This window comes from Taeniopygia guttata, chromosome 3 (genome assembly GCF_048771995.1).
Source record: "Taeniopygia guttata chromosome 3, bTaeGut7.mat, whole genome shotgun sequence".
Lineage (NCBI taxonomy): Eukaryota > Metazoa > Chordata > Aves > Passeriformes > Estrildidae > Taeniopygia > Taeniopygia guttata.
The window spans coordinates 50,774,589-50,795,959 of NC_133027.1; the positions used below are offsets into that span (position 1 = coordinate 50,774,589).

General features: G+C 37.0%; 1 protein-coding gene across 10 annotated transcripts in view; it reads right to left on the reverse strand.

Annotated features, from left to right (window-relative positions):
- Positions 1-21,371, reverse strand: part of FAM184A (family with sequence similarity 184 member A) — a 71,338-nt gene that overhangs the window by 38,862 nt on the left and 11,105 nt on the right. For all 10 annotated transcript variants that reach the window (XM_012572743.5, XM_012572744.5, XM_012572747.5 and 7 more), the window contains exons 2-4: positions 5,171-6,025; positions 3,590-3,725; positions 428-609 (exon numbers count right to left, since the gene is read on the reverse strand). In XM_012572743.5, coding sequence (XP_012428197.1) covers positions 428-609; positions 3,590-3,725; positions 5,171-6,025 — 1,173 coding nt within the window. The remainder of the gene's footprint in view (positions 1-427; positions 610-3,589; positions 3,726-5,170; positions 6,026-21,371) is intronic.

The following is a 21,371-nucleotide window of genomic DNA, read 5'->3' on the forward strand; positions in this document are numbered from 1 at the left end:
ATATGTATTTTTCCTCTATTTAATCTGGGAAAACAACAATCAGGTATCAAGCTTATAGAGAATTTCTGCTTAGTATTTTCAAACATGTTCAATGCATTTTCAGCAAATGGGTTTTTAAACTGTTCTCTAATCATTTCACATTTGTCCTTCCTCAGACAATTTAGATAGTAGGCATATACATACCAGGTCATAAATCAAATGCAATTGTTAGAAGATTTTCCAAAGCAGTCTGAACATTTCATCTGACTTCCCTCTAATCTCACTTTATAATCTACATTAGTCATTCTTTGTTGCTACACGAGATATGCTTGAAACATACTAGTCCTAGTCTGGTCTTATAAAAAAAAATATTAAAGCATAGTATTTTTTTTTCTGAGAATCGTAGTGGTTTTGGTTTTATTCAGCTAAAGCCAATAAGCTGTTTAACCTTCTCCAATGCCAGAATTTGCTGCCTTTGTCGCTCATCCAGACTCTGTGTTTTGCTTTGTAATAAATTTCTTTCCTCTTCCAGCTGGGACAATTTTTCCTTTAATCTAGACTTTTCTGATTCCAAGTCTCTGATTGTAACTTCTTGAGTCATTTGAGTAGCTTGAAGCATCCCAATGTGACCTAAAAACAAAACAGCTCTTTAAAACTTCATAGCATTGGTTTCATGCAATTGAAGTGCACATTTATATTCCAGTGATAGTACAAATCTAGTGGAAGCTTGCATATTGATCTCCCTTGTCTTCACTGCAATACTTATCTTCCTCTCCTCTTCTCACTTGTTTAGTTTTATTGCAAAATGCCCAACAACAGTAGAGCACTTGGTGCTGGGGCTTCTTTTGTTTCAATTTTCCTCATTCAAAGTTGCATGCTGACTCCCAAAGGAGTAGGCAAGTAGGCAATTCTAAGAACACTGAAGAACTGACCCCCGCTAAACCTGCATATTTCTATCATAGAATAAGATAGACAACAGAAAGCAGAACACTGATGTCTAAAGATAAACATGTCATTGTTTTATCAAATCCGTAATTTAGGTGGCATACTAGATACATAGCTTTATCTGCTGTAAAACTTTGAGAATTACACTTCATTTTGCTAAAGGAATCTGACTAAAAGATATAACAAAACTCTATAGTAAAGTATGATCTAAATCCTTCAAGGGTGGAGGCTTCCTCTTAATTTCTTTATATTTATTTTTGAAAAAAAAAACCAAACAAAGGAAGTACAATTTCAAACTACACAATATAATCATCGGTCCTTCACGTAACCAGCTAACAAAGGTTTATGACTGCAGAAATTTCTGTCTGTTCTTCTTGATGTATATTATTGTAGGTGACTGACTAAAGCAGTGAAATTTCTGTTATTTTTGGAGAGGCTTTGGAGTGAATAGAAGACTTTTTAGAAAATGAGGATGCTTCTAGTTTGGTCCAACTGAAAGATGAGAGGTATTGTTTACTCTGAATAATTTTTTACTGTTTTTATAGTCTCACTTTTTAGGAAAGACTTGTTTCCCTTCTTATTTTATTATAACTTTCAAAAATGACAGATTGAATGACAGTTCAGTTTTATAACAAAGCATTTTGTAACAAAGCTTTTAAATTTAAGTAACTAAGGAATAGCTATGAAAGTGAAGTATATGCTGTTTCTCACAAAATCACTGAGCCTCATGATTAATTTCTATTTGTTGTAAAAAGCAAGATGTGCCAAAAAGGAAACTGTTGCCTGTGGACACAGATGCAAAGCAAAGAGCTATGAGATATATAATGAAATCTGGAAATTTAAAATGCCTCAATATTAATAGTAATTTCATTACAAATACACACCTCTAATTGTATCAAGCCCTGGAGAATTCTAAAACTTATTTCAACATTTTTGTTTGTAAAACCAAATACTGAAGAGGAAGACTTAGGACAATGGGTGTGCATAGGTTCCGTAACATTTTTTAAAAATCCTTATTTCAAAAGTTCATCCATTTAAGAAAGGTATTTTCAAAGCCCAAATTTTATAATCTAGCAGGAATAATAATAATTATATGAGAATTTTCAGTTTGTCATACAAGTACATCATACATATTTCACTGTAAGCACACTGATCTAGAAAAAGATCAGGCACTGATCTAGAGCTTTTGTCCTAGCAATACCAACACAGAAGACAGATTTCCCATTCCTCATGCTCAACAATAAAGATATGAAATGCTGCACTTTGCTTACAAGTTGGGAATCTCAGGATAAAAGGAAGAAGAGTATTTTAAATGCCCCAGAGACTCAATGGAGTATTCTAAAACTGCAATATGATGAGTAAACATTCTTTATGGTAATTATGAGAATTCAGTTTCTTTGAGGAAGGATTTTTGACAATGTGAGCTTGAAAATCAAGGAGATGGCAGTGGGCCAGCATCAGAAAACATTTCCAAACAGGCTGGCAACCAACTACCCCACATGGCAATGGCTTAGTGGCACCACTGCAAACAGGGATCCTGGTTCTTGTTGCACAGCAAAGCACTGTAAAACAAAGAGGTACTGCTGACAGCGCCACTGAGCTTGGCAACAGCACAGACACACTGGGACTTCTGGTAAAGCTGAAAACCCTGGTGCCAGAGGACACCAAGGCTAGCCTCAATCACAGGCTAGCTGACTCCATGACATCAGTAATACAGAAAAACAGCCTGAGTAATTATTTGGGTGGCCTGGTGAAATCCTCCCATGCTTCTGCCTAAGGAAGTGCTCCCATAGAGTCATGAATTTTTCTATGACTGCCTCACAAAACACCTTTTGGAGCGTCAGATGCCTATTTTACATACTCTCAGCAGTAAGTCTATTCCTTTTAGCTGTTTGATCTAATAGGATCTTGCAGTCTTGGGCTCCTGCTGGTCACTATATTGTTCCAATATAGGCCTAGACTACTCCTGGTTTTGTGCTAATTTGTGTGGAAAACAATCAGGAATTGCTGTAATTGGTCTAATTCAACAGGGCCAAAGATAAGCCAGGGGCCCCTGTATAAGCCTTAGAACCCTACCTATTGTATAGCTGTCCAAGTTCAAGTACTGGGGCCCATGCCTACTACTGAGCACACTAGGGAGACAATGCCAAAGTGGGAAAAGAAACCTGCATGTGTACAGTCAGGTAATAAGCTATTTTTTGTGCCTTCCCACATGACAGCAACTACAAAGGAGAAAGGAAAGCAGCTATAGAGAAAGCTTTAAAGGATTTATTATTCAGTAAGCTGTAAATCTTCTGACAGTAGGTATAAAGGAAAGTACCACAGCATCAGCAAAAAGAAAACACAACTGAAAAAATGTGAAAGAACAGGAAGCATGTGGAGAACAGATACAGAGCAGAATTGTTCTAAGTGCAGTTCCAAGGCCTGGAAGATATGTACAAGCCAAAGTACAGCATTTGGGCAAATGAGTACACAAAAAAGGAAATTTAAGTACAATGCATATGATAGCAAAAAAGTTTAAAAATACCCAAACCTTGTTGGAAAATTCTATGGAAGGCATTAAACAGTCTTTAGGCACTCTAAACCTGCATGAGGTTGACAGAAAAAGGAAAGGCTAGAACAAAAGATGAAGTTTGTTTCCAGATTAAGTTACTGACATACATACTGGCTTTGAGAACAAGATCAGTGGCCTGCTGCTGTAAGCGCTCTCTTGCAGCTGCAAGCTCGCTTTCCACTTCTTTGTGTTTGCTTAACAATGACATCTCCTCCTCCTTCACATCATCTAGCTGTTTTTGAAGAACCTAGAGGAAACACATAACACCTGTTACCATCATATACAATCATGTCAATTTAAATGAACATTAGGTTAAAAGGTACAGAAGAGACCTTTCACTAAACAAGTTTTATTCACACAAAAGCTGAAATAGTGCACTCTTATTGCCATATTCATTGTGTATTATATGTAATGCTTCAAAAATACTTTTTGAAGAACAAGATAGTGGGTACATGGCATGACAGTAATGCGTAAGAAAAATGTGACAATATTCAAAAAGGTATATAAAAAAATAAACTATAAAATGGTCCACAAAGTTTGGGGGTCAACTTTAGAATCCTGGTTTCTGGTATCTGAGAGGCTTTTCAGATTAAAGAATGCATTATGTGTTCACAGCAGTTTGGTGTCCTTCATTGCTACTCTGAGTGTTTACTACTGACTTTTAGCATGTTTCTCAGCAACATGGGCAGTAGTATCGGGTATTGGGTGCACCCTCAGCAAGCTCGCTGATGGCATCAAGCTGTGTGGGGCAGTCAACTTGCTGGAGTCTCTCTCCTCTGTTCAGCTGAGGAGAAAAGTGATAGAGCGGCTTTGGTAAGCACTTGGCACACAGCCAGGGTCAACCCAACACACTAAATAAAACTGTGTTGGAGTTTAACCTGGTAAGCAGCTAAGTATGATACTGCCACTTGCTCACTACTGCCAAAGTGGTGCAAGGAAGGGAATTGGAAGGGTGAAAGTTCGAAAACTCATGGGTTGAGATGAAGACTGTTTGTCAGAGAAAACAAAAGCCACACATATAAAAGCAAAGTAAAACAAGGAATTCATTCACCACTCCCCATGGGCAGGCAGACGTTCAGCCATCCCCAGGAAAGCAGGGCTCCATCTGGCATGACAGTGACTTGGGAAGGAAAACACCATCGTGCCTTCCTCCTTCCCCCAGGTTTATATGCTGAGCATTACGTCATATAATATGGAATACCCCTGTGTTCAGTTGGGGTCAGCTGTCCTGGCTGTGCTCCATTCCAGCTCCTTGCACACCCCCAGCCTCCTCATCAGAAGGGCGAGGTGAAAATCCAGAAAGACTTTGACTCTGTGTAAGCACAGCTCAGCAATAACAAACCAACATTGTTTAATTACCAACACTGTTTCTAACATGTTTGGATTTGTTTCCAACAAATCCAAAACATGGCACCCCACAAGCTCCTATAGAGAAAATTAACTCTACCTGAGCCAAACCCAGTAACATACTGAAGTAGTGTGCAGTATTCCAGTTGCCACTTGTGAAAATATTGGTAATTAAACAATTAAGCGTAAAGTAGAAGTAAATGAAAAAAAATCTGAAGAAGATGACAAGTACGTATGAGTGACAGAAAATTAAGTTTACACACTCCAATAACAGCCACATGGAAACACTGCTTTTATAGGAAAGGAAAATTCACAGTCTTGGAAACAACATATCATCAGTCTCACCTGAACGTTGTTTTCTGCAGTACCAAGAGCCACCTGAAGTTTTTGGCATTTTTCCCGTAGACTAGCAGCTTCATCTTGGACCATTTGCAATTCAGTTTTAAGCTTCCCCAGATTCTTCCGTAACATGCTTTCCTGGTTCTGAAATTCTTTTCTTAGCTCCACTTCTTTCTCTTTGCAGGCATGTAGACTTTCTGCTGTAAAAAGCTGAGATCTTTTCAATGAGTCAAGCTCATGTTCATAGAAGGACTGTGCTTTGCTGAGTTTGCCTTCATAGTCCTCAATGAGCTTTTTTCTTTCCAGTCTTAACTCTTCAACCTTATTGTTCAAGTCTTCCAGCTCCAGTCTATGCAATTCCTCCATTTTCTCTTGCCCCTTACTTAAAGTAGCATTCTGACTCTGATGAGTCTTCAGAAGTTCTTGAATTTCAAGCCTGTGGGCAGCTTTTAATTCTTCCAGAGCTGTACGCTTGTCCTTCTCATACTGTACTTGCAACTGTATGAAACTTCGTAGCCTTTCCTCAAATTTCTTCCTGATCTCTTCTACTTCCCTTGACATGGTCACTACACGTTGGACATGCTGAGCTTCTGCACAAAGCTGCATATCTTCAACTCTATCCTTATATGCTTCAAATTCTGTCAAGGCCTGATGCTTCATTTTTTTGTGATCTTCCAGTGATTCTTCCAAAACCTGAATCTTTCTCTTGAGATCCATTTCTTCTGCCATTTTACTTTTATACTGCAAGATCTTCTCTCTGGTCTCTGCAAGAATTTGTTGGATTTCTTCTTCATGAGCATCCTTAAGGGCTTGGATAGCTGCTTCATGTTCATCATTTTTAGTGTTCAAAGCATATATTACCTGAAAACATGAAAAAATATTATATTACGAGGAAAGGCATTCTGGTTATCTGTTAAATCCCAAGAGAAACATACTTAGGTACTCTGAAAGTTACTCCACCAATCTGGCTTGTTTTCATCACACAAATAAGACACCAAATGTTATTAAGGATGTAACTGCATAAATGCGGTATTAGTCATGATATTCTTATACATCTTACAGAGTAGAGTAGTTTTTCTGTTCTCCTTAAACCCCTAATTTTCCTAATGAAATCTTTGTTTTTATATCCGTGTTGTTGCTGTAAATGCACTAGGGGGAAAAAGCACATTTAAAAATGCATTTTTAAAACATCCTGGATTTATTTGAAATGGTTCAAAGCACAAACTAAAAAAAAAAATTGAAGAAGTCTTCTGTTGGAAAATAACACACAGAGTATACATTACGACAAGAAATTAAACTGGAACAAAAAACACATCTCAAGTCCCTCCGTTCCAAATGCTACATGTTCTTAAATATTTCATTTCAGAAACATCTAAAATGCAAACACTAGTTATTTTGGATTGTAATCTTGCTGGCTGCCCAGATACAACTTCACTTTTGACAGCTTATCTAGTAAACATTCTCTGTATCCTAAGGTCTAAGGTCCCCTCACTACATAAATTCACCGACTTCCCAGCTAGTAAGTCAACTGAACAAAAAAGTTCAGGGCAGGGCAGCCAGCAATCTGGGGAGCCCAGGGAACTAAGCAAGCAGTTAGAGAAGGCTGTGAAAGCAGCAAAACCACCAGCATTCAATGAAAGTTTTAAGATAACCTGATATGTCCTAAGGGATGTTTCAACTGCACCACAACATAGTAGATCATCATCTTGGTTTTTAACTAGGAAGTACAGATACGTATGTGTGTCTGTATCTGTATATATCACTGAATAAACTATCCATGCAATGTGGGGCGGGGGGGGGGGGTATAAATGCAATCTTTTGCTTCAAGAACTCCAGCAATTCTCCCCATACTTCCTAGATATACAGGCAGCAGAGCTATAAAATATATCTGAACAACAACAACAACAACAAAAGGTATTCAGATCAGTGTAACTTGTGTATCTTAACAAGTAACAAGAAGCAACAAAAATGAACAACACAGAAGCACCAGGGGGTTTTCTTTTTTAACTGAGGACAGAACCTACACCAGTCCTCCATCAGCATAGAACCAGGCAACAGAGGAAGTTGCACTGACTTGCCCTTAAAGCTGGGAAATATGAAGAAGGCACAGAATTGCTACCCTGACACCAAGCAAAAGCCTCTATGCTCCAGTGTCTAGAGTCAAGTGTGCATAACAGCTACAAAGCTCAAAAGAGTTCTCGTAAGTAAAAGAGCAGATTCAAGAATTTGGACATGGTGTTCTTTTTTTTGTTTGTTTGTAAATGCAGACATTTACTCTAAATGTTATGCCTTTTACTCTACATTTATGCTAAATTTTATGCCTGAAATAACATACCCCATTCTGTTACCTGAGCCACAAAATCCCGAAAGGATAGGCTTTAGATTACAATTGGAAAAAAAAGTTCTGAAGCAGCATTGGATGTAAAAAACTCCAACCCCCCCAGCCTCACTGATTTTATATAGCAAGGAATTAACTTAATAATGTAATATTTTTAACTTCTTCTAATTCAGTTTTTTAACATATGTACATGCTATTTAATGAAAGAGGAAAAAAACATAGGTTTACCATAGGTTTGGCAACTTGTTTTTAGTACTACTTACGTATCTGCAGGTATCAAGGACACTTTTGGTTTTTTTCCTGCCCAGATAAAAAAATAAAATAAAATTTCCTATTTTGAAGGAGTTTCATGGTACAGAGACTCACAAAACCCTACCAAAACATTGCAAAAATGAAAACTAAACCACATGCAATCTCATTAGCAAAATCACAACTATCACTGAAATGCCCTTCACCTAAGGTTTCAACCTTCTGTATTCTATATTCTTATTGTCTTTGGTGATGCGAATAGTAACTTCTGATCACAAAGCTTTTACCTCCCTCGTGGTACCAACAAAAAACAGTCTCAGCTATTGGATCCCAAATGCTTGTTTCCCTGTTAGTTTAATAGTGTCGAGTTTTCAATTTCTTTGCTCGTATCAAAAATGACAAACAGAGGGTTTGGGGTTTTTCTAAATGTTATATCCACTTTCTTGCATTAATAGGCCTTAGATTTGGTTAGAGATTTTGGACAATGCAGTTTTAAAGGGTACTATAAAATATAAATCTCACACTTAGGAGTAGATAATTATAATAAGCAATTGTAGAACACTAGGTCAAACCCACACTCAAAACAGCCCTTGACTCTTGTCCTTGTGCATAGAAGTGCCATAATGTTTTTCACTTCAGGCAGTGTTCCAGTCTCAACTTATGCCACACTATGATCTGCAGAAACTATAAATCATAAAGCATTTTCAAGGGTATTATGATTTAGCAGTGAAAACCTCACTGAAAACTCCAAGTGAAAAATAAATCCATGTGCAATGCCACATTTGGAAGATGTGGATTCTTAAAATTCTCATTATTACTTGCTCCTTACTAAAAGCACTGAACAGCAACAAATTCAATTCAAATTCAAGCACAACTTGTTCCCTAAATGAAGGACATTCGTATCTTATGGGAAATGCAAAAATAAAATATATGCAACTGAATGCTTCATCATAACATATGCCTTAGAGCAGCCTGAATTCCAGCTCCATCAAACTACTATAAACCTCGGTATTCTTCTAGAAATGTAATAGCTGCATCAGATTTTATCTCTGAGAATTTGACCCACTGTATTAATAGAGGAACACATGAAGAAAGGTCTGTACTAACTCAAGCAAAAGCAACTTAACAGCACTTCAATGAAATGCAAGCAGAAATTGAAGTACCTTGGAGCAAATGAATACATTTAAAGTTCTAGCCAAAATAAATAGCTCCTTCTCAAGTAAGTTTCTGAAAATTGAAAAGCAGTAAGGTTGCAAACATTGAAGGTAGGTAGATAAAACAAGTTTTGCACTCTCTGTTTTTAAATGAGGGCATGAACCCCTGCTAAGCATGCTTGTAAATGATTTTTAAAATTATTTAAAAATCCCCGCAGCTTTTTTAGTACAACTGCATAATACTAAGAACCATAAACTGCTAATTTCAGTAATTCATATTTTTCCAGCTCAACTCTAACTGCATATAGCAATTCTTATCTCACAACAGGAAAAAAAAAATCATGCTTTACTGTATTTTCAGGCAGCATATAATTTCAGAGGGACAGACAGAACCATATTCTCTATAAGGAGATCCTCTATAAGGATACCGAGATTGCCAGCTAATACTTTTTACACAAAACAGTAACATAATTATTAATGACAACCTACTGAAATACTGTGTGCATTGGTCTGAAGAAGTACAACAGAGTAAGTTAGTACCAATAACAGCAATAACCTTGATTATGCCACTAATTATTGGATTGTTTATTTATGTTCTACATGGTAAGGTGAAGCAAGTCAGTCCCTGTGCTAGCCTTGGTGTTTTGAACTACATGGAACACAAACAACAATTCCTGTTCTGCACTGTTTGTGGCTAAAAGATGAAAGTTTGGCTGAGAAATATGTTTTACCCCAAACCAGATGTTATGATTTGGAAAGCTGACCAACTCTTGCATGGTCAGCTGTACTTCAGTCATCTGTTCCTACAAGCAACCTAGTCAGGATAGAATGCTTTTCTAATTAAAAATGTGCAATTCACCTTAATACTAGAATTGAGTTTAAATGATTTTGCAGCCCAGAAAACCATAGTCTATGATTCTAAGAAAATACCCCAAAAAATGTGCATGGTTCATCTTCTCTAATTCTACATCACAACAAGAGCTGATACCTATGAGAAGAAAACATCACTACACATGTTACACAAACATCAATCTCATGACTTTTGTAAACCTCGATTTCAGACTTGATGCGTAGGTCCCTGGGTCAGAGCACAGTGCTCAGCATTGTTCAGGTGAACTGTTGTGTTCCCAGTGCTCCCAGGGTGTGGCTGCCTGAATACCAGTCTGAAAGACGGGAGCCTCCAGAGGCATCCCCAGATTCTGTCAATGCTGCCTGTCTCTGGAATAAACCACACAAGTACAGTGCCAACAAGGAATGCTTATGCGTAACCTGCAAATGATTCATAAAATGTGGACCAATGAGCCTGACCTACCCTTGCTCTCTATGGGTAGGTAAGAATTACTTCACAAAGGAAATAGTAACATATACTAAGAAACAGTAAAAAGTGCAGCAAACAGAAAAGTTTAGTCTATAAAAATCAGTAAGAAACCTTAAAAAATTGCAAGCATTATCATTAATTAATTTTATGTAGAAATATTTCCTCTATGATAGTCCAAAACAATCATATATTTTTTGGTATAATAGGTATTGCATTAATTTTTCCCCTTTTCTTCCTGTTGACCAAATAATATCAAAAAAAATGAGACTTATTTCTATTTCAGCATTTAAAATTTACATATTATGATAAATTTAAGACAAAAATACCCAACTTAATAGCCAGGAAAAGTTTGTGTTACAGGACAAATTTCTTTTCCTTAGTACATTATAAGAATACAATGATACAGGAAAGTACTTCAAAGCTACTTAAAACTGCCTTTCATAAAAGCTGACCACAATCACAGAGTACAATCTTACAAATGTGTTACTACATATAAAAGTAGACAGACAGTTATGTTTACAAAAAAAACCCATCAAAACCTCACAACCTATGTATGTCCATCTTTCTTTCTTTTTTTTTTTAATTCAAATTTTAAAAAACATGCATTTATCTAGTAAGATCTTTTGCTTCCTTATGAAAAAATCTCACAAATAGATAATGCTTGTCAATCAAGATCTTTGTATTGTTGATAACAAACACAGAAACAAGCTAGACCTTTAGGCCAGGATTTCTTAGACATCACAGAAAAGGTGGAAGGAAGACACTTGTTCTTCAGCTACATGATTCATTGCATGTCTTTCTAAATACCTGGGCCAGTGCATTAGGAGCACAGTACAATGAGCAGGGATGGGACAAATATGGTCTGCAGCTGTAAAAGGAATGCCCCCTGCCAATAGCATCTCCCCCCAAAAAGCTGGTCTAACTATACCAGTCTTCCTTTGACATAAAATGCACAGAGGGCAAGAATTTGATCTTTTTTTCCTAAAAATGCACTTTCACATGAAATTGTTTATTAAAATATCATTTATGCTATTCAACAGTCTTCATGTGTTAGCTCAATTTATACCTAAGTAACATTCAGTATTTTATTCCTTTAGAAACTCTGGAAACAAATACTGGATTATTTTTACTACAGCAACTAGGTTTCCAAAGCAATCTCTAACTACTTTTGTTTACAATTAATTATTTAATGACACTATGAAGGTGAACATAATTTCTAAGTATTGAGCATTAACAGATATCCACTACTACCTAGGGCTCTACCTTTGGATAAAAAGAAATTTTTCATGTTCACACTTATTGATAAACACTTAATTTTCTGTAAAAGAGGTAAGTCCAAGGCCATGCACTGTTCACCAACATCTACACTGAGAATAAAACACGGGGAAAAAAATAATATTTTATTTTCAGGTTTCCTGATGTTTAATACTATATACACGAAGTATAACACCTCACAGGGGCCCATACACCTAGAGAAGCTTTCATCATGTTCCTAAATATCTGCTACTCAAGTACCAGTAATCTGATATGCTGATAATCCATTTATACTTTCAGAACTGCCAAGTACAGATCTGTATCACATTAAACATGACTTACAGTCCTTCCTGTGTTTTGTTTATTTGTGTATGGCCCACACTGAACTATTAACTCTTTTGAATTGTCTGAAAATCCTACTGGTTTAAAGTATCTGCTTACATTTACAGCTCAGCATGTTTATAAATTATTACAGTGCCTGTACCTTAAAGTTTAATTATCAGAAAAAGGCATGCTACAGTCTAATTAATCGTGGGCAAGATGTCCCACTCAAAGAAGAGGTGCAGAGCATGCCACGGCACAGGGACAGAGTGGTCAGCGTGGCTGAATGGGTCATTTATTCACTGTGACCTTTCTCCTAGAGTTCTACCAGACAGCAAATGGAAGGTTTTCTGGGAGCTCATCAGGAGCTTTATGCTACCACAGCCTATCTTGGAAATACGCACTTGGTCCAAATCCAGGAACAGGGATAGCCTTTATCAATCAGGTAACACAAATCAAAATCACGGCAGCAGGTAAAGCTACAGCCACAGAGCACTCTGTAGTCAGATTCAACAAGAGGAACACATTACCTGTACCTCTTTTGATAGCCCAACACTCCACACAGCAACGTGAGAATGGAATTCACAAGCTCAGAAGCCAGGCAGTCAAGGGTGGTTTAAACATAAAGCCTCAGGGCCAGGACACAACAATATGTGATCCTACAAGTGATTTTAGCAATCAGTAGCAAACCAAGAAGGAGCTTACCCATGACAAGAGATCAAGTGGGCAATCAGGCCCTGTTGCTCCTTCTCCTCTAGCAGCTGAGTGCTTCCAAGACCGGGTCCACCAGTGAAATACAACCATAGGGGGACAAAAGGGGATTTGACAGAAGCATCAGAACATATGTGAGAGTGACAGAAAGAGATATTTGGGGGCAACCCCATTCCACTAAGCAGAGTAAATATAATACTAGATACAGGGACAGATGGCATCCTGCCTTGGTTAGCAGAAAATTCATTTTTTTCCTCACATGGATGATCTGCAGAACAGGGAAAAGTGGAGTAAAAATTTTCCTCCCCACAACAAATAATGAAACAAAGGAATTTAATAACTGTACTCCATTTTCTGAGGAAGAAAAAAGAGCAGCTATCTCTTACAAATATGCATCAAAATTATAAAAAGCAGGGAAAAGGAGGAAAAATACAATTCACTTTAAAAAGGCATTTAAAAGACTCATGACCTGGCTAAAGCGTGACAGACAGATACAATGCTGCACCACCAAATTAGGAGGAATTTCTCACTGAGAGGGTTGTCAAGAATGGGAATGGGCTGCTCATGGAAATGGTGGAGTCACCATCTCCAGAAGTGTTCAAGAAACAGCTGTACATGGCTCTTAGTGCTATGGTCTAGTGATATAATGGTGTTTGGTCATAGGCTGGACTCAATCTTAGACACCTTTCCCCACATTAATGACTTTATGCCCCTATGAAATATGATACAACCTTCAGAACATCGTCAGCTGAGGCAAAAATTCAGGTGCAAAATAAGCAGTTGTGATGTCAAACAAACAAGAATTAGCAATTAAATGGGAAGAGCTATATCAAGATAATGTCACAGGACAATGAGAGATGGGCTGGGTATGCACTAGACAATTCTAGTCAGTGGTCAAGGTGGCCATTGAAGAATGCTGCAGATGGACAGGCAAGTGGCCAGATTGAATTCAACTAATTTTCAGGAGTAGAACACCTCAGAATTACATGTACAAGTCAGAACTGAAATAATTTTTCCAGGAGGAAAGACGCAGACTTGAAGACCTTGACAGAAAGACAAGAAGCAGCTGGATAGAAGTGAAGTGGAACTCTTTACCATAAACCAAATTAGGGGAGACATCCTAATTTGTGCTTTGTATGACCTGGCACTTAATCTCCCACTTGGCTACTATGTGACATCTATTTCTGAGAGAAATGCTCAGCTGTTCTACACTGGCAGCATTGCTGTCTCTAATGGAGTTACATAAGTTAACAGGGTTCAGCAATCCAGTTCTGTACATTTATGTTACACTGTTCTCAAACAAAGCGATTTCTAAGCAATATACTTATTACCTGTGTGACTGAGACATCTCATTTTGCTAGCTGCACATAAGTTTGCTTTCTGTGCCAAAGTGTAAAACCAGCTTGCAGAATAAGTCAAAATAGAGTTTAATGTAAGTTTTAATCTCATGATGACATCAAAAATATTTTCATTATGATAGGTTTCAATACAACATAAGAAAGACTTATGAAAGAGGGAATATTGTTTAGAAACAGCTTCAAAAGTCAGTCAGAATGGGAACAAATTCTAGCAGAAAACAGTTTAAATGTTTTCTAGTGGCTCCTTGAAAAATCAATCCTTATTTTTAAACTCGACCAATTCTTGTAAATCAAGTTGAGTGGTACTAAACTTCAAACTTGCTTAACTGCTAAGGAGAGCTCTACTCTATCTCCATTTTGATAACAAATGTTATCAAAATACAACAGTTATTTACAATGCCTCTTAGATTTCTTCAGCACTGTGACTTAAAAATTATTTGTTCATCCCAAATTATCAGCATTGTTTCAGAACTACATTACAGAGAAAACAGAGATGCCGTATTTCCATCTGTTTTAATCACCTACGAACCATAGTAAGTTCATCCTTTCTTTTTTCAGTTTCTGTATTTAGCATCATCAGATTACATCTTAATGGTCAGTCAAGCATAGTTAATGAGGCAGGAATTTTTTTCCCAGACAATGTCATTCAGGAATTTTTCTCAGTCTATGTATTTTTTAAAGGAAAACATACTTTCTAATTCACCAATTGTTCCTTTTCTCAAAAAAAAGCAAAAAGTCATATTACTCCTCGAAAAAGCATCCACAGAAGAAAAACAGCCTTTTGGTGCAAAATATGAGAGATGGCACTGAGAAAGTGGGTTGTCTTCAGTAGGATCAAATGCCCTAAAGGATGACATTTACTGACACTGAAGCAATGAGAGCCCAAAAGGATGAACAGAAGTTGAAATTTTCTGCAAAGTATATTTCAATAACAAATCCATCACACTTAGAGAATCTCAATTTGGAGTGGAAAAAAACAATCATATAAAAGGAGTAAGATTAGTCAACTGATTCCATTTATTGTCAGAAAGCAAAGCTTAACGTTTTCTATTTTGTTCTAAAATAAATATTTTTTTAAAGGCCACTATAAGTAATGTCTAACCCAGTAATGAGCAATTATATTGATATAAATTAAAATTTAAGTCTCCCTTTTTTGCTAAACTGGGTTAAATTATCCTTTATACAATCACATAATCTGTACTTTCACCTACTGTATTTTCATCTGGAAAAAAATTTAAGTCATGTAGTTATCCATACTACATAGAAAAAGTCATAACACCCAAAATAATCCAAATTCTAAAAAATTACTGTCCCATTTCCTTCTACATCTATTTTCTTGCTTTATCATTCAAGCTAACTTCCATTATAGTTCAATACTGAAAACTTGCTCTTAAATCTTAATCTATTTCACCTTCAAACCTAACCCCCTATTAACTTGCACCATCTGAAGTGTCATGTTTTTAAGCATTTATTTTTCACTAGATTTTTATAATGAAAACCTGTCGGGTCATTGCCTGGTTTTAGATTTTTCAATGCATGGCTTAGAAACACATAGCTTTTTAAAAACTAAGGGTATGCAAGCTGAGTTGTTCTGCTTTTTAGGAAAACAAAAATTTTGTAGAAGTACCCACTCATATTGAAAACTGGCTTTAAATATTTAGAATGAAAGGGATTTGTTTTTTCTTTTATTTGGCAAGGAGGGAAAAGGAAAGCAGGGATCAAAAGAGACCGAACAACAACTGCAGAAATGTAAAGTAAAATGAAGCCTCTCCATTTCAAACTCTGCTCTAGAGGATATCCAAAGCAATATTTCTGAGTGCCGTCACCTGAAAATGTCACAAGTACTTTTGGATAATTGTAAATGAAGTTGACACTAAAGAAAGATGATCTCTTTTCCTCTTAGTTCACTTGTAAACCTGAAAGCAAGGCATAGTCAGCATTATCACTCATACACGCTATTCATTCTTACTGAAGAGTCCTCAAGTGTTGAGCTCATGAAAGCATTAGCAAAAGGGTTTCTTCGCATTCAGTTTTCCCAAAAAAACCAGCAGTATTGCACGACAAGACAGAGAAAAGCTCTTCCCAGTTTCCTCTTCCTCACAAAAACAAAGTTCATTCTCGCACTCTCTCTGCCTGCAAGTCTTGTCCTCTCAATGCCTGATCTATTTTGGGTTTAATTTCCTCAAGAATTTCTGTAGACTCTATGCAATTTCAATATCTAGTGGTTCCTCACAGCAGATGAGACCATGCAGATAAGAATATACCACTCAGCCTCTATTGGCTCAAAGAAGAAAGCTTCACCAGTGTTTTGAAAAACAGACTGAAAAACTAATCTACTGCTTGCTCATAACTGATTTGCTACTTTCCAGACTTGTTTAAGGAAGGAAAGGCATGGAGCCTTCCAAGCAAGTATATAGTTACACAGGAAAGAAATATTAGTGAAAAACATACACTGCAAGACTTCCAACACAGTATTTTTATCTATAACATCTTTCCCCTTTCCAAAAGGCATTAACTACAAATCACCTCTGTAAGTTTTAATGCTAAGTTTCTGCAATAAATAAAGGAAAATCCAACCAGAATCATGGAAATTTTAATAACTGCAGAAGAATTTCCCAGAAAGAAACTATCTTGAAGCAATTTCTCTTCCTTCCACTGGAAAAAAAAAATCATCTACATTTTAACCAACAAAATAAAATCCATGTTCATGCTAAGATTTATCACTAATTCCACTGTTTTTCAAAAAAAAAAAAATTAGGTTATAGAAGCAAAATCAAAGTAAGCAGAAGGTAGCACAGTCACCAGTTGAGAGTCCAAGTTTATTTTCAAAGCCAAGCCCAAGACGAATCTAGGACAAGTTTGTAGTGGCCTACTGGGATACTTTCCAGTAACCTACAGGTACCAATCATGCAATGGAAAAAAATTGTAATTCCTAGCTACATCTCAATAGTTACACAATAATGACTATTAGTTTTGACATCTGACACTCACAACTTACAGGTTCAACACAGCAGCTATTACAGAAACACAACATATACAGACTTACAGAAAGGCTGAGGTCAGAGGACCCATGGAGGTTACCTAGTCTAACCTAGACCCTGAGGAAAGCAGGGTCAGCTAGAACAGACTATGCTGGGCCTTGCTCAGGTGGGTTTTGAATGTCTCCAAGGAAGATGACGACTCAACATATGTGGGCAGCCTGTGCCAGAATTTGACCATCCTCACAGTAAAAAAAAAAAAAAAAAAGCATTTTCTTATGTTTTTGTTTGTGCCTATTGCCTTATGTTTTCATGAGGCACCACTAAGAATATGCCTGCTCAGTCCTCTTTACTCCTCACCATCTGGTGTATACACACACATTCGTAGGATCCCCCCGAGCCTTCCCTTCTCAGGCTAAACAGTCGCAGCTCTCAGCCTCTCCCAGTATGACAGATGGTCCAGTCCCTTCAACATACCGGCCTTTTGCTGGCCTTGCTCCAGAATATCCATGACTCTCATATGGGGGAGCCTTTGAACCAGACCCAGCACTCCAGGTGTGTTTCACCAGCACAGAGCAGAGGGGAAAGACCCCCTCCCCTGAACTGCTGTGACGCCCATTCCAGTGCAGTCCAGAGTGCCACTGACCTTCTCTGCCAAAGGCACACTGCTGGCTGACGTTCAACTCGTGTCTGTCAGGACCCCGGGGCCTTTACTGCCCAGCTCTTTCCAGCCAGTCGATTCTAACCACGTCCCGCTGCTGCCCCAGATAGGCCTTTGCATGAGGTTCCTGTCAGTGCATTCCTCCAGCCTGTCCAGCTCTGAACAGCAGCACACCCATCTGTTTTACCTGTTTTACCAACCCCTTGTCCCACTTTCCTATTGGCTACAAACCTGCTGAGTGTGCGCTCTGTCTCATCATCCAGCTCCTGACAAAGATGTTAAACAGACTGGCCTCTAGGGCACACTGTTAGTGACCAGCCCTCATCTAGGTTCACACAACTGACCACTAAGTCCAGAGGTTCTGATAGCTTTTCGTCTACTTAAATGTCTACTTGTCTAGCACACATATAGACAAGACTCAAAGGCACATGACAAAGAACAGTGGAGATGTAACCGATTTGAAATTTCCTTTAAAAAGTCGTACCAAATTAAAAAAAAAGACCAAATACATTTTTTCTCATAGTATCGTGTCTATCTACTTAAAGTTTGTGCAGTTCCCTCCACCACAAGTTTTCTAAATCATTCAATAAAAAAGTGGAAAAAATCATTTGTACATGTAAGTAGGAAAATTGTAGTATCTCCATCAGAGACCTACAAGAAAATTGATGCTCTCATAAAAGCATTTAATTATACAAAGCATTTATGCTTTGTCCTAAAGCACCTCTTTTTTCTATTCATCACATTAACAGTACAAGTAGAATCCTGAACACTCAGTTCCACAGCTATACTTTTTATTATGGCTATCCAGTTGAATCCAAACTTCCTGAGTGAGATAATCTTTTGGAGAGCTACCCTAGCAAATGTTCTTGTCTCATGCAATTTCAATTAAGGCTTCTACTATTGTTTCTGTTTGGCAGCTGGAATACAAGGAGCTTATTTTAAGAGTACTTATATTGTAAACTATTTGCCAGATTTGCCTCTTTTACAACACTTACTTTATTCCACTAAAATGGGAAACATTAACACCTGTTCTTCAAGCAATTCATCATACAGAATTCCATAGGTAAGACTGTTCAGAATTTTTCACTTCCAAGAAAAATTCCCCACACCTGATGGGTCAGTCAAATAAGAATCTTCATTGAGACATCAAGTTTTGGCTGTGATTAACTAGCCTAAAAAGAAAATCTGTGATAGCTTATATGACAAAGATGATTAAAGGAAAACCAAGAAGTCTTCTTTCTTCAACCTCTATTACTTCCTTTTTTTAAAATTCAACAATGAGAAAACTGTGGTGATCTCAAATCAAGGCATACATATGAATCAAACAAGTAGATTTGTGAGAAAGGAAAAAAAATCACTGAGCACTTGTGTGCAACTTCACATTAAATAATTACCTCAAGGCCTCTGGTGGGTACAGGTCTGTATCACGCAGCTGTCAGTATAAATATATTCAATGTCTCACACAAACATGCTTAGTTCTGACTACTGCTGCAAAAATCTTCCACTTTTTACACAATAAGGGAAACAAAAAATAAGCTAAGTTGGTGGCATATTGCAAAATATACAATTAGTTAAGACAAAAATTTAAGAATTACAAACTCATACACAAAGAACTCATATACAACTCACATACAAAGAACAAACTGAGATATCATTCCAAGGCCCATTTTAAGACTATTCTATGTACAACACAGCTGTCAATACACCAGCTGTAATTCAATACAAAAAATTATAACTCATATCTTAACTTGAAAGAGAAAGCATGGAACAATTTGTTTTTCAGATTTAGACACTTAACAGCTACCAGCAAATTTGCTTAAGTTTTCCAATACTTTTTCAAAGTTGAATTTCAAATTAGCTAGCAAATATCATTTAAGCTTTGGTTTGTTGGCGGGTTTTTAACATCACTTTTACACATTAAGCACAACTATCTTCAGCTACTGATCCACTACTGCTTCCATTACACAGTCTGGAAAGGTTCTAATAAAGATAAAAGTTTTTGATATTTAGCTCTGTTCTGTTTCTGGCACATCCTCTCCCTAATTTTAATCTATACTTTAAGAGAATTTCTATTGCTTGCTACATATAGTTTAAGGGTTAAAGAGACTGCATACAATACAGCTTCCAAAACAAAATATCGTCCATGAAAGAGTAAGGTTTTTTTAATGGTAAGTTAATTAAAAATGAACAAACTTGATGCATAAAAACAGAGCTATGTACATTTCAGAAATGTCTCATTTTAGAGATAAAAAGTTAAACATGTGCTTGTACCTCTCAGTTTTCCAGAGTTTTCATTAAGTTCTCAGTACACTGCCTATATTTTCGGCAGTCTTCAATCACAGAACCAGACATAAAATACACCAGAACTCAATGCAACATCTAACTAATTTATTGTGTATCGCAATTCATTATTCATTCAACTGGAAACAACTATTGCCTCCTGTTACAGGCTCACTTGGGATGTACTTGGAACCACAAATCAATACCCTTGTGCTGGGATAGGTGTGGCAGTACCAACATCAAATCAAAACCCCTTTTCGGTTCTGGCAACCTCTATCAGTCAGGTAATGCCATAAAAAAAATCACAAATCTGTAGCATAGTAGCTTCAGGCAATTTCCCAAGACATTTAAATCTTGAGAAACATAGTAAAGAAAAAAAAAAAAAAAGATTTAGTGACAGATGTAAAAATTCCTCAATCTGCCTCCCTGTGAGAGAGAATCCCATTTACCCTCTAATCACCTATCTAGACTTATAGTTGACATATCTGCTATATGACTAGACCTTAAATTGCTGCAAGGAAAGCAGGATAGGCCTAGGGGCTATTCTCAAGTTGTGTTTGTCTGAGAGCTGCATTTCCTTTCAGATTTATTTCTTGAATACTTGAGTATCTGATTTTAGCCTTTCAGGTACACAGATCTCTAGAGATCCTCATTCTACAAAATTATTCCACATACAAACAAATGAATTTTCTCTCAGCAGAGTAATATTAAGTTCAGAGCTCCCCAAAACAAGAAGTAGTAACATCTAAGTGGAGGAAAAGGGTGAAAATAGTATACTCATCTTACAAACCTGATCACTGTTTTTTGTTAATCATCAAAGTAAGAGGTTTTAGTAGTACGTTGTTTCAAGAGGTAATTTCTCCTTATTTTGAGGACTTGTCAATCTAAAATACATTGGGCAACATCCAGAAATAAAAGACATACCATTAGTGAATTTTATGACAAGACAATTGCATTTTCAGTTTCTTAAGACCCTTTAAAGCTAAAAAATGTGGTTATTTCAGAATAGAATAAAACCAAATAATGAATCCATTTTTGCTGCATATTCCGTAAGTCAGCTTTTGAAAAATCAAACATAAACCCCTCTTTCAGGATCCTGATAAAATTAAGAAAAATGCTAATACTAATTCAAATATTCTCAAACATTTCTTAATTTAGTAATTGAAAGAACTCCGAAAAATACCAGTGCCTATTTTTAATTTTCACTTAAGTACTTTTTATTTTAGTCTGCCAGGTTTCTGAGAAGACACTATAAAACAGCATGGCACACACTTTCAGAGAAATAATTCACTGCACTTACCTCCATAGTGCTGAGCAGAATCAATGTTATAGCTTGCCACACTGACTACATAAAACATTTGGGAAATTGTAGTTATATAAACTGGGCCTCTAACGAGATCTTGCCAGTAGGGAAATGTACTTGTCTGCATAAACCAAGTCAGACTTGGTTGCTGTTGACACGAGTGCCGGTGAGGATAAGACGTGGAGGCAGTCCCACACTCAGTACCATGGAGAGCTGTGGCTGCCACCCACCCCTGTAGCCAAGGGGCAACACGGGCCAGGAGAAAAATTCTACACAGCCCCA